This window comes from Cynocephalus volans, chromosome 18 (assembly GCF_027409185.1).
Source record: "Cynocephalus volans isolate mCynVol1 chromosome 18, mCynVol1.pri, whole genome shotgun sequence".
In the NCBI taxonomy this organism is placed as follows: Eukaryota; Metazoa; Chordata; class Mammalia; order Dermoptera; family Cynocephalidae; genus Cynocephalus; species Cynocephalus volans.
Window position 1 is genome coordinate 7,903,783 of NC_084477.1, and position 13,396 is coordinate 7,917,178.

Consider the following 13,396-nt stretch of genomic DNA (forward strand, 5'->3'; position numbering starts at 1 on the left):
GCCTGCACAATCTTGCTTTCGAGAAACCTTCAATATAATTATACAGAAGTTATTTTTATATTTTTGTATTTCTTTTACCAGGGAAGAAACAAGTCTTGATCTTCCTTCTTTTTCCACATAGTGATGTGAATAGAGTCACTGTAGATTGGCTAGGTGAATTTATTATTCAGCTGGTTCTTTCTGACCTAAAATACCCAAATAAAGAATCCCACTGCTTTGTTTTAACCCTATTTCTCCATTTCTCCAATATATTATAGAAATAAAAGGAGCTTAGGAATAACAAGTCAAACCGACTTTTCCCCACTTCTTCACTGCCAACACATAATACCAAATATCACAGTGACACATAGGGCTGGGGAAAGAGTTTAGTCCCAGAAGAAGGCTCTCCTAACCAACTACAATAGCAATCTCTAGAAAAACCATCTACCAGACTGACAAATTCAAAACAGCAATAGCATATGATACTTAAGAGGAAGAATGGGTCTCATTTAAAATTTATGATAGCACAAAGGCACTTCAGAATCTCATGTTCAGTGTACTGAATAGAAAGCAGCTGTTAGGCAAAGAACGATTAAATGACTTCAATGTGAGAGAATTAATCATATTTTCTGATGCTTGAGATTCTGCTGTCACTTAAAAATAAAGATAGAAAGGACCATAATGTCAATATTTTAAAAAGGAACATCAAAATAAGCACCCAAAGTAGTATCTATCTGGAAAAATGTAAAATTATTTATGTGCCTAAGATCTTAAAGCTTAATTACACTAAAAAATTTTTAAGAAGCATGCATTCTATATTAATGTAATTAATGGAACAAAGTTGTTTCTAGCATCAATATGTATTTTTTAATTGTTCGAAAATATTTTATGCTAGCAATTATATTGGCCTACAATCTTCTCATGTACTTTCTCTAGTGAAACAATGCCTCTGTCAAAGCATGTTATCATAGTATGACATGAATGGGAAAGCAGAAGTATAAAATACATGCAGACAAAAAAATAAGAGTAGGCACTTGCATTATTATACTCCTCCAGTCAAACAACAGTATAGTGAACTGGCCAGTTTACCACAAAAGGGAATAGAGAAGCCATAAGCTCCACTACGTCAAATACATCAGAACTGAATTGCAGGGCTGCCTAAGGATGAGTGGAATGTGAATACTATCCTCATTTCCTATATTCACCAGGTGGAAAGTTTCAGAAGTTTACTTTGCTTCTCATGCTCTGTGTCTACTGTGGTCAATCTAAAAACCTGCTGAAGTTACTGGGCTTTGAAATTACATTGAGAAAAGAGCGAGCTGGACCAAGAAATAGGTATTTCCCATAGAAATGCTCCAAGGGACACTAACAAGGTTTTCAGAAAGAGGAAACCACTTTGTGAGACATGGGTGCCAAGAGGCCTTAAGAACCCATCCAATAGCATTCTTCCTAGGAATTACAATTTAGCGAGGTAGATCCCACCCAATTCTAGAAATGTAAATGCAGTGGGTCCCAAGAATTTGGTGAAATACATTTTAAAAAGGATTGGTCCCTGCAAAAGGAAAAAAAAAAAAAAAAGGCAGACTTAACTGACCACAAATGTACCTTGCTTTATTTAGGGAAAACCAGACACTGCATGTAGAAATCCAGGTTTTTAAATCAAAGCAATGAGCTTACCAAAATAAATCTTCCTCCACAAAAAAATTCATAATAGGACCCTGTTAACCTGACCTATTATTTATAGAAAATTATTTATAGAAATTAAATTTACAAGCAAGATTTTCAGGAAAATTACACTAAAATGCAGCATTTAATTCTATGTTCATCATTTTGCTATAATTAGAAGTAATCAGTAAACTGGTAGCTCCAATGAACAAGATCTGCTTTTTCAAAACCCACTAATCTTTTGATTCTTCATAGAGGAACCAAAGTAAGCAGAGAGACAAGATCACCTGAAAAGAGAGAATTCGGAGGACTGGAGCTTTTTAGCTATTCCCCTTTGTAATAAACTCGCCAGCTCATGATTCTAGCACCTAACTGGAGGACCAAAATAGCAGTGCCTGCTCTTATTTTTTAATCCTCATATTTTACACTTCTACTTTCCCATTCCTGTCATAATGGGACATGTCTAAGGGAGAAAGGTTTTCTAGAAAATGTGGCATCTTGAAGAATGAAAAGGAATGTGCGAGGCAGAAGGGAAGGAACTGTATGAGCAAAGGTTGGAATATGGAAAAGAATACTGAGCTTTGGGAGAAATGACAAATAACAGGCTTTCTAGAGCTTTGAAGCTTACTCAACTAATGCTGTGACTGTTATTAAGTAAGGGACCTATTAAAGGATCACACTCACTGAGAGCTCTATATTATTTTGTAACTGAAAACACAAAGTTGTTTTCAAAAGAATTTTTAAATACCAAATTCATCTAAGTCTAAACATTCCTTGTCATGTAGAGAATACCCTTCTATTACAATAAACTTAAAAGATCATTTTTAACTATGAACAGCATAGTGTCTCACTTCCACAAAATGCCAGGGACTTTGCAACCTTCTCTTTGCTGACTCTTAGGTGGTAGGAAGTGACAAATATATAGCCAAATATATAACCAAACCTCACTGATATGAGGAAAATGTTTTCAGCAAACAAAATATCTTTGTAGTATAATCATTGCTCTAAAAAAAAAAAAAAAAACTAGAAGCATGCCACGATCGTTAGCAAACACACATGGATATCTTCCAGGACTGGATTTTCAAAATCTGATCACATCCTTGTAATTACGTAATTATAAAACTCAGCAGTGTTGACAAAGCAGAGGCCCACTCAACTACTGCTGATGATTATTATTCAAAGTTAAACTTCCACCAAATCAGGATGACTTATAGGTAGAAGCTCATTACCTTAAGAGCCAAAGGAACACAATGATTTCCACCCTCCTTTCTTAGACACACACACCCACACACACACCAGCCATAACCAGGCCTTGCTGACTTGTCACTGGCTTTGATGGCCTCTCCTTGCATGTTCTCATATACAGGGGCTGCTTCACTAATTGGTTCAATAATACCTCAGCCTGTCAAAAATAATTCCCTATCCAGAGAATGCACCCACTCTGCTTATATTTATTTGCTACTGTCATAGCAAATATCATCAAAGAATCATCATGCCTTAGTAGCCTGAAGAAACACACTGACAGTGCAACAAGGTGAAGGAGTAAAAGCATATATTGAATTCCTATAACTTACTATCACTGAACAAGGTGCTAGGGGAATGGTTACAACCCTCAAGTTACTTCCAGTCTATCCAAGCTTTCAGCCAGCTCCAAGAAGTATGGGATGAAGCTGGCAGAGTTCTCAAATGCCGTATATAAAAGCTTTGATTTCACACCAACACAGTGGGGAATCAAGACATTTTCAAGCAAGAGATTAAATGAATAGATCTGGTTATTGTTTTTTGTTTTTGTTTTTTAATTATCTCTAGTAGCAGTATATAAAAATGGACTGAGTTTGAGGGAATGATTGAGAGGCAAGGAGATTAGTTAGAGACCAGTTAGGTGAGAGAGAAATTGTTTTAACTAGGGCAGTGGCAAAAGAAAAAGAAAAAGAAAAAAAGGACAGAGTCAAGAAATATTTCAAAAGCAGCATAAGCAGGGCATATAGAATGAGAGAGAGGGAAGAATCCAAGGTACCCCTGAGGCTTCTGGTACAGTATAGTCACCTCTTCTTACAAAAGACTTCTGAGGCACCAAAACAACACACCTTGCCAACTTCTGCTCTGAACCTGAAAGATCAATAACCCCTAAAAGGCTGTGAAGGAAGAAATAGGTCCTAGCATCTTCAGATGCTACACTGGCTCTATCAATAAAATGCTGCCACCTGCGGAGAGGCGGGGCGGGGGCGGGATGAGCTACTGTAGAGGGTGTTTTAAATCCTGGTCCTAATTCAGCTGCTACTAATGAAACAGCTCTTGTACAAACAGTGCCTTGATAAATTTTTCCTATAAACATCAAAACTAAAACCAAATGTCAATTAAAACTTGAAAAAGCGACCACAATCACCAAGTCCAGTCACATGTATTTCGAATGATTTTGTTATACTTGACAATTATTTGTTCAAAAATAATATTTTAAAATGATTTGCCTTTGCCGTTAATATCAGGTATAAATGTTAAGGCCAAATAAATACCCCTAAAAGAAAAAGAGGTGCTAATAAGGCCAAAGAGGATTTTCTTCCATATTACATATATAGTCTATTGCACTATGAAATGTTTTAATCTATAAATGCATGTATCTATAGAAACATAGGGGAAAAACACACCCAGTAATGGCTTGGAAACAATACAGACCCAAGCCAAAGGACTCTTGAATAATTAATGTTTTAATATACCGTACTTCAAGATTGTAGAATCCAGATTTCAAAGGGTAGCTTAACTCCATGCAAATTCCATTTCAATTATCTTTCTTTTCACATAGAGATGTGGCAACATCAGTACAGAACAATGTGATATGAAAAATCCACCCTACCAGCACTTATTTAGATTTGAATACACAAGGAAGGGAGATATGTAAGACATGATGCACCACCTGTGTAAAAACAGCATGAATCATGATTAAATAACTTACAGCTTTGCCTATAGCAATGCTTTAGTACCAGAGAGAGAAATATTATCAAATATTCTTATTTTTCTCATTCTGGATTTTTTTCCTAAGGCCTATAATAGTTCATAATTAGAGCTCTAACACGAAACTAACATAACACAGAGCGCAGTAAGGTGGAATGGGAAAATCTGAAATCTGAAATCAGCATATTCTGTTTCCTACTATGTGCAAAAAAAATTCTGGCTTACAAAGGAGGATTCAGGGGTCAGCAAGTAACGGCTCACAGGCCAAATCTGGCCTGCCACCTGCTTTTGAACAGCCTGCAAGCTAAGAATCTTTTTTTTACATTTCTAAACAGTTGCAGGGGGGATAAAAAGAGGAATATTTGGGGATATGTGAAAATTATATGAAAATCAATGTTCAGTGTCTATAAACAAAGTTTCCTTGGTATAGTGTCACGCCCCCTTCAGTTACACATTGTCCAGAGGCTTTCAGTCTACCAGTGAAGAAACTACACTGAAGAAATACAGCACCGGTACCACCACAATGAGATGGGCAACAGAACTGAAATTTACAATTAACGACCGAATATATCATGATCACTCTGTTCTTGTTTTTTCCTGAAGTATATTATTGGCCAGAGAACAAAAAGTATGTGAGGTAATGCATATGTTTGCAATTTAGCTCAATTTAGCCATTCTACAATGTATACATATTTCAAGATGTTACGTTGTACATGATAAATATATACAGTCTTATTTGTCAATTTAAAATAAATAATTAATTAGTTATTTTTTTAAAAGAAGCTGTCACAGAGACTATAACTAGTGCTCTCATCACAGGCTACAAATTGCCATGATGCATTTATAACTCACTCTGTCTCCTGGCCTGCAAAGCCTAAAATATTACTAGGTGAGCCTAAAATATTCTATGTCTTTTATAGAAAAAGTGCCCTGAACCCTGGAATAATTAATATACTGATTCATTGCTCCTGAAGAACTTAGAATGTTAGCAGTCAGCTATCAACTAACTTACTGAACTTCTTGAATTTCACCTTAATATTAAAGATGTCTTTTTTGCCTAGTCTTCTATATTTATGGCATGTATTAATTTTTAAAGCTATTTAGCAAAGCCTCCACAAAACAGAAAAGGGATACAGTTTTCATGCATTCCTTCATTCAGTCAACAATTAAACACCTACTGCATACATAAGGTTTGCTAGGGATGCAAAACAAAGAAAATGTAATTCCTTGCTCCAAGAAGTCACATTCTAGCAGGAGACACAGTACTGTAGTAGAGATTTTTGCCACTAAAGGGAAGGTCAAAGCAATGAAAATACTTCTACTATCTCACAATGACATAGTGTCACTTTAAAAATACCACCTCTGTCTGAATTAATGGCAAGTTATACACTCAAATAGATAAGGCAACAAGGCTTGGCAAACACATTTATCCATCAATACTTTTAATCAAAGCATTAGCCCTTACAGAAGCAATTAACCTTAACCAACCAGGTATAAATAAAAATGCTGATTAAGAACTTACTAATTATCCTTCCTAACTTCAGAAGTTAATTGGCATCTGGTCTTTAACTATGATAAACACACACCAGCTCATCACAGGTTACTCGCACATAAAAGAAGTATTAATCAAATGTCTAAAAATAAAGAACATGATAAATAAATACCATCATTAATAATGCAAACAAAGACTTGTTTTGTTTTGAAAACCCAAGAGTCCTACAAACATCACTTCACTTGAAGATAGAAGAACATTTTTAAGAATAATTGTCTCTTTAATCTAGAGATTCAATCTGTTGTAATAAATAAAAAAAACATATAAATCATAAATGCATCACCATTTCATTATTAGAATGCCAGGATCTGTGTGCAGTTAAGTATCTTGGCTGTTTGCCTGCTTTACTTATAACCAAAAGAGAAGTATAATCCCTATAACTAACTCTTGTAGCAGCTGTTCTGAGCAGACTAAAGAGATGTCTCATCTAGCAGTTACTGCCAAACATATAGATATATGCACCCCAGTGACTGGAGGTTAGCAATCCTGGTGTGTCTGCTTGCTGTTAGTATTAAATATTTAATGGCATATGTTTCCTTAATGGAATCCAGGCACTCCTGAACAGTCACTGGGATCACTTAGTAATGCAGTCAAAGTTATCATACTGCCATTTCACATCAACTTCGTAATTAGATAATCCATCACTTTATTAATTCAAAAGATTGCTTTCTTTACTACTTTATAGCATGTACAGTAGTGAAACCCAACTGAGCTCATCAACAAAAAGGCTCTAAAATTTGGTCCTATGTGAACTTAAAACTCCCAAGCAGCAAACGCACACACTCTTGACCTTTCAAAACCACAACAGAGGTAATATTCATCCTACAAACTAGCCAACCAGCAACAGGGAAGTAATACAGCACCAGTATATCCAGAATGAGATGGGTAATAGAATTGAAAATTTAAGATTAAAAACTGAATATATCATGATCAACTCTGTTCTTGCTTTTTACAGAAGTATACTATTGTCCAGAGAATAAAAAAGGACACAAGAAAGGGTTAGTCATTTTTTCTCCATGCTGATTTATACACTTTACTAGAATTATGAAGTTATGGCAGCATATCACATGTATTATTCATTAACACTCTAAGTCTGAAGACACATACCAGCCAAATGCAAGTATGTACTCTTGAATGTAATATCATTATTATTTTCTTTTGCTTATTTTGAACATGCCTCAAAATATTAAATCACTATTTTCAAATTATGAATTAGCAAGATTCATGTTTCATCACATTCTCCACTGTTTCTCCAATTAAAAAAAGAAAGAATTCTCCCCCAATAAAAAAAGAATTTTCTCAGAATGAAATTGAATGTAAAATTTAAGTATCATAGTACAAAAACACCTAAAATCCTTACCTTCAAATCTATACAACCACAGTATATACTACAAAACCAGCTGCAGCTAATAGCACTAAAAATTAGATTTTGGAAAGGCAAGATCTGGAGGTCACATATGTGCCCTAAAGAATAAAAATAAAATACTACCAGGAGAATTATTACTTTGTTTGAAAAGAAAACGGGAGGAAACATCTTCTCAAACAGATGTGAAATTTCTAATCAAAAAATTCTGTGGCAGTTGCACATTATAAAGTTAAACAGTAATTTGCAGAGCTCTGGAAACACTAACAATGATAAATGTTTTGTGGTTAGGAAGGTCACTTTTATTCTTGTTGCTTCCAATTTAATGTCTGTTTTTGAAACATTCTATGCAACTAGTCTATTCTCTATTTTATTGCTCAGATCTTATCACATTTCTAATCAGTCTGTCAAATGCATTTTTCGAAAAAGTTCGAAGTCCAGAAAAAACAGTTAAGTATGTTCTTCTAGTACCCTATACAATAAGCCCAACAAAATCTTTTCTGTGCATAGAAAATAATACCAAACCCAGTTCTACTCAAATCATTTAGGCTATTAATAACCATTGCCAATAATCATTAACATATGTCCCGTGGGATGGAACAGAGAAATACTATACATTCCATATCATTTCAATGAATTATAACATGACAACTAAAGCACTCATAATTTAATGTCATCCTGTTAAGATGCACGTGTGAGAAAGATTTCATTCACCATAGGAAACCTACTTTTACACTTCCTATGTGAAAACCCAAGAAGCTACTCTGAAGTCATGGAGTTGCTATGAATGCAGGCAATAGTAAATGATTTCTGTCCACAAGAGCTATGAGCTAAACCCAAGCCAGTTGCTAGGGGAAAGACACTGTTTCCTGTTTGCAAAATTTCTTCTCAACAGTACAGGTAATTCTCAGCATCTTGAGAGACACCAGCACTGGTTACAAATGTAAGCAACCATCTGTGACTCTGGTTGGCTATATGGCAGCACGAGGAAACAAAAAACACTGGAATTTTATACTGGCATACAAATAAAGGTGAGAGGTGGAGACAACAGTAGAAGAAATTAATAATACGTGTCCGACATTCTACAGAGCACCTTATAGTTAATCCTCGCTTTTATAGGAGAAGTAGACCATGTCAGTATTCCCACCTGCAGATGAGGACATTGAGACTGAGAGAAGTTCATCCACTTGTCTGGAGAAAGCGACTTAACCAGAGTACTATTTGGCCTCCAATTTAAATTGTCCTCTCTCTAACTGTAATTCTCTGACCAATTAAAGTTGATATTTCTGATCAATAGTATACACATTTTCTACATTTGCAGCAACTGTTTAAGACCCAATCAGCAGACAGAATGTAGTAGTTGTCATGCCAAAATAAATCCATTTCAAAACCTAACCGGGTATTCTGAAGATGAAAGTGGAAGTAACTAAAGGGTGGGGTGGGAAGGAGCAAAGGCTGGCAGAGATGGAGACATTCATTGTCTCTTCTCTAAACAATGGGAAAAATAGAGCCAGCAGAATAAACTGGGCCCTTATTTTTCACAAGCAAATCAATAATCACATCTGCTGTGCCCTCACTCACAAACATCTCCAGTGCACATCCATGCTTTGGCCACCTTCACTGCTGTCAGCACCGTTCACCACCTTCCATTCCTCACACTTTATACTTCTATTTCCATTCAGCCACACACCTCCAAGCGACATACGATCTACGTTTAAAAAAACAAAACAAAACAACTGCTACGCAAATAAAGCTGCAAGTAACTAGCTCCAGCCTCCCCATCTGCCAGATCCTCCCTGGCCAGCCCCTCCTCTAGAGAAATTCTGGAGGCACCACTAACCTCCTTCATTTGCTGCTACCACCTGGTGCAAAACATTTTAAACACCAAGCTTTTATTCAAACCCTCATAGTAATTACTAAATAAAACTGAAACCTGTATTCCACAGGTAACCCTTTGCAAACCTTCTCCAGAGAAGGTCAATATATTTTCTCCAGCTCAGGGGGTTTAGGAGTCAGTACCCCTTCACTCCCCACCAGCATTTCTAGACAATTGCGTGTACTAACTTTCCCAAAGCCAACCTCTCTTCTGAAGCTTGTGTCAATTTCTACTTCCAATGTGAGATCCTCCTTGACACACACCCCTAGAAAAATTGCTCCTTCTTACATCTCATGTTACTTAATATTTACAGCCAGGCACCAAATTTGTAAGTGGGCAGGATATATTTATACAGCAGACTCTTACAATCTAACCCCCCATTGCTGTTTGTGTATGTGTTCACGTGGGGGTGGGGAACAGGAGACTAATACTGGTGCTAAGAGGTGGGTAAAAAGGAGGAACACTTGGGAATATAATGCAGAAAATGGCAACACGTAACGTCTTTGGAATAACACGGGAAGTTTTTCAAGTAAAACCAAGACTTAAGCAGCAGAAGCAAATTTGGCACTAATCTGGTCCAACAGGAGAGACACACCAGAAACTCTAGAGTGTTCAAAATATAAACTGCCAGCTCTTTGGGCATTAACCACAGGTTTCCACTAGAAAAAGAAATCAGCTCAGGAGAGAACGAAACATGCTCTCAGGATCAAGAACTTTCTCACCCTCCACTGAATCCTTTTCTTTATGGTAAGTACAAGTTTGATAAAGACATGCGGATCCTCAAGCAAGAACGTTGACCTGCTGAGGTTTTTTACCTTGATAGATAATTTTCAGAATTGGTCACATATTTCTATAACCCTGTATCAAGGTGCTTTGAACACAGTACACCTGGGGGAAAAAAAAGTCTGCTGAATTTACTGAGTTCTCTAATACCTCTCAGGACGGTAAGAGGCTTGATAACAAAAGACTACTTCCAATGGAAGTTTGGAAATCTAAATAAAGGCAAAGAACATCTGTGTGAACGCTAAGCATTAAAAATATCTGATACAAATCAAGTTTGAAAATTATTGAAACTGCTGATGGAAACATGAAGGCTTATTATACTAGCCTATTTTTCTGTATAATTGAAAATTTCCATAAATCAAGTCAAAAAAAAAAATTAAGATATAAACAAATTTAGAAAAGTTCTCAGGATTCTATATGCCTTCAGAGACAGCGAGATGGGCTAAAACCTAAGTTTAGCACATCTAACACCTGCACAGACCTGAATGAATATAAATAAGAGGGACCAAAAACGTAATATAGGATCATGTTAACTGAGGCCAGGGAAATCTAGCCTTCTTCACAATGTAAATTCAGAAGTTAGTTCATTAGGCTGAGGAAGGCAGGTCAACATCGAACCACCCCTGACTAATAGACTGTGTGCACAGAAGCAGCCACTGGACGGAGCACCCTCTGTGGGGCCCATTTCTTCTCCTTAATTATTTCAGTAAAATGAGGAGAGAGGCAGTAGATTGGGATAAAATTCTCTGCCCCGTGTTCTTGTGCTCTCTACCCACTTCCAATGTGCTGGACGTGATCTGCATCATCACACGCTGGCAATGTTATGAGTTCAGTTGCTCATGCCTGACGTTTGCAAGATACCATTCAGCTTAATTTAAGGCCATTTTATTCTTAGGAGAAAGAAGAGGAAGAAGAAAGATGAGGAGGGGAGTGATGTCTGTTAAATTTATAAGCAGAAAGATAACTACAAATTACAAAATATTAACAAAACTTTTACAAAGTATAGGAGCAATGGGTTAATGTTGCTTTCCTCTGATTACTAACCTATATTTTAAGGCAGAAATGACATGCTGAGTCCAATTACTCCCCAAAATTACAAAGATGTATGTGTTCTTTCATAGCAAGAACAAATACAAGTATGTGGTGAGCAGAGTAGCATATTATTAAAAGTCTGTTCACTTAATCATTGCAACAGAATATCCCCCCTACACAACACAGAATTTCATTATAAGATACATGAGATTTAAATTATTTAAAAAGAAATGAGAAATAAGGTAGTAATTCACATTTTACATGTATCAATGGAAAGTATTTTAAAACATTTTCCATGAATATTAATAACAACAGTAATTAGAACTTGAACATCTTCCAACAATAGAAATAATCATCAGTGGACAGCCACATTAAGAATGAAGTAACAGTCAGCAGAAGGTATGTTTATTTTTCAGTAGGTGTTAGTTTTTATAGTGTTTAACATCAAGAGAGGCTATGTGCATTGTAAACATGGTACTACTATAGGTTATAATTTTCAGAAGCATATGAAATGAACATATGAGAAACTTCTCAAATGCATTACAAGTAACCACTATATTTCGAAGTAAATTTTAAATTGTACACAAACCAGAATATAATGTTAAGATCATATTAGCAGACAATCATAAAAACATACCTAAAAGAATAAAAATACATTTGGGAAAAACGAGGATAAACCTCAAGCAATCAAACTAATCACATTTAAATTCTTAGAAAATAGGTGATTAAAAAACGTATCTTAAAATATTCAAGGGATAATTATGTTATTAAATGTATGCTTACGAGGGCCAGCCCGTGGCTCACTCGGGAGAGTGCAGTGCTTATAACACCAAGGCCACGGGTTCGGATCCTATATAGGGATGGCTGGTTCGCTCACTGGCTGAGCGTGGTGCTGACAACACCAAGCCAAGGGTTAAGATCCCCTTACCGGTCATCTTTTTTAAATAAATAAATAAATAAATGTATGCTTATGAATTGCAAAATAAGTGGCAAAATCACTTCCAAATGTAAAATTTTACTTGTTATTCAAATGTGATCAATATTAAAGAAACCCAAACACACAATATGAGAGAGCAGGGACAGTAGATCCACAGCACTGAGCGGAATGCACCTGCCCCGTCGAATGTATCCCAGGGTAGATAACAAGACTCAAGCACTGCGCTCTTCCTCCCCCAGCCAAGACAAACCTGCAGAATTATTTTCAAAAAGGACACTTCAGGAAACTATTACCAACAGGCCACAGATGAAATATTACATTAAACCTGCTTTCTATTCATAATCTGACATTTTAATAACCTGAAACATTTAAACAGATTTTTAGGTAGTTATTTTTAAAATCAGAAATGGTTATGCTTTCATATAACTTAGAATTCACTGAATCACAGATGAAGTCCAATGAATTTTTCACTTCACAGATAGACTCTATCCTAAAACTACCACCACAATACTCAGTGAATGCAATGGCAAACCTAAATCCCTTACCGAGAAGTAATCAGATATGCTGTTTTCTTTTGAGAAAAGAAAGCATCCTCTTTCTTCCAAGACTATGCTTTGAGAGTTGACAATGAACATACTCAGGCCATAGTAAGGATACTGATAAAACAGAAAAAGTAATACCCTTTCCAATACACACAATACATTCATTCTCTACTCATTAAGGCAGGGGAGTGAAATAAGGCATTAAGAGTCGTGGGATCTCCCATCAAGGTTCTAGGCTTTTTTGCAACCAGCAATAAAATAAAGAATAAAGGACTAGTTTACAGCATTACTAAAGATACAAAACTTAACACTTACTTTTGCGAAGGCTTCAAAAATGTCAAAGGAAGATGGTATCTGAGACGTATCCTGTATTTCTTCTCGCATGAAATGTTGAAATGTCATGACAAGTTGCCTGAGGCCTTCTTTCTTATCTTCACTCAGTTTGTTAATATCTTTTTTGAAGAGAAAATAAATAGCACAATCACAAAGTGAACGTTTATTGGATAATTTTCAGCTGTTCAGGGCTGGCTGTTAAACCAGACATTTCCTGCCTTTCACTCCCTTCTGACAGAGAGCAAATACATCTTTTTATTTTTTGACAACTACAGTCATAGTACATACATGATCAATTAAATTCTGCCATCTTTTATTTTTTGACAACTACAATCGTAACACATACATGATCAAATTAAATTAAACTTTATCTACAGTGTAAGAC

The 13,396-nt window shown here is 36.0% G+C and overlaps 1 protein-coding gene across 2 annotated transcripts in view; it reads right to left on the reverse strand.

Annotated features, from left to right (window-relative positions):
- Positions 1 to 13,396, reverse strand: part of SMYD3 (SET and MYND domain containing 3) — a 663,795-nt gene that overhangs the window by 490,890 nt on the left and 159,509 nt on the right. For both annotated transcript variants that reach the window (XM_063082741.1, XM_063082740.1), the window contains one exon: positions 12,994 to 13,130. In XM_063082741.1, coding sequence (XP_062938811.1) covers positions 12,994 to 13,130 — 137 coding nt within the window. The remainder of the gene's footprint in view (positions 1 to 12,993; positions 13,131 to 13,396) is intronic.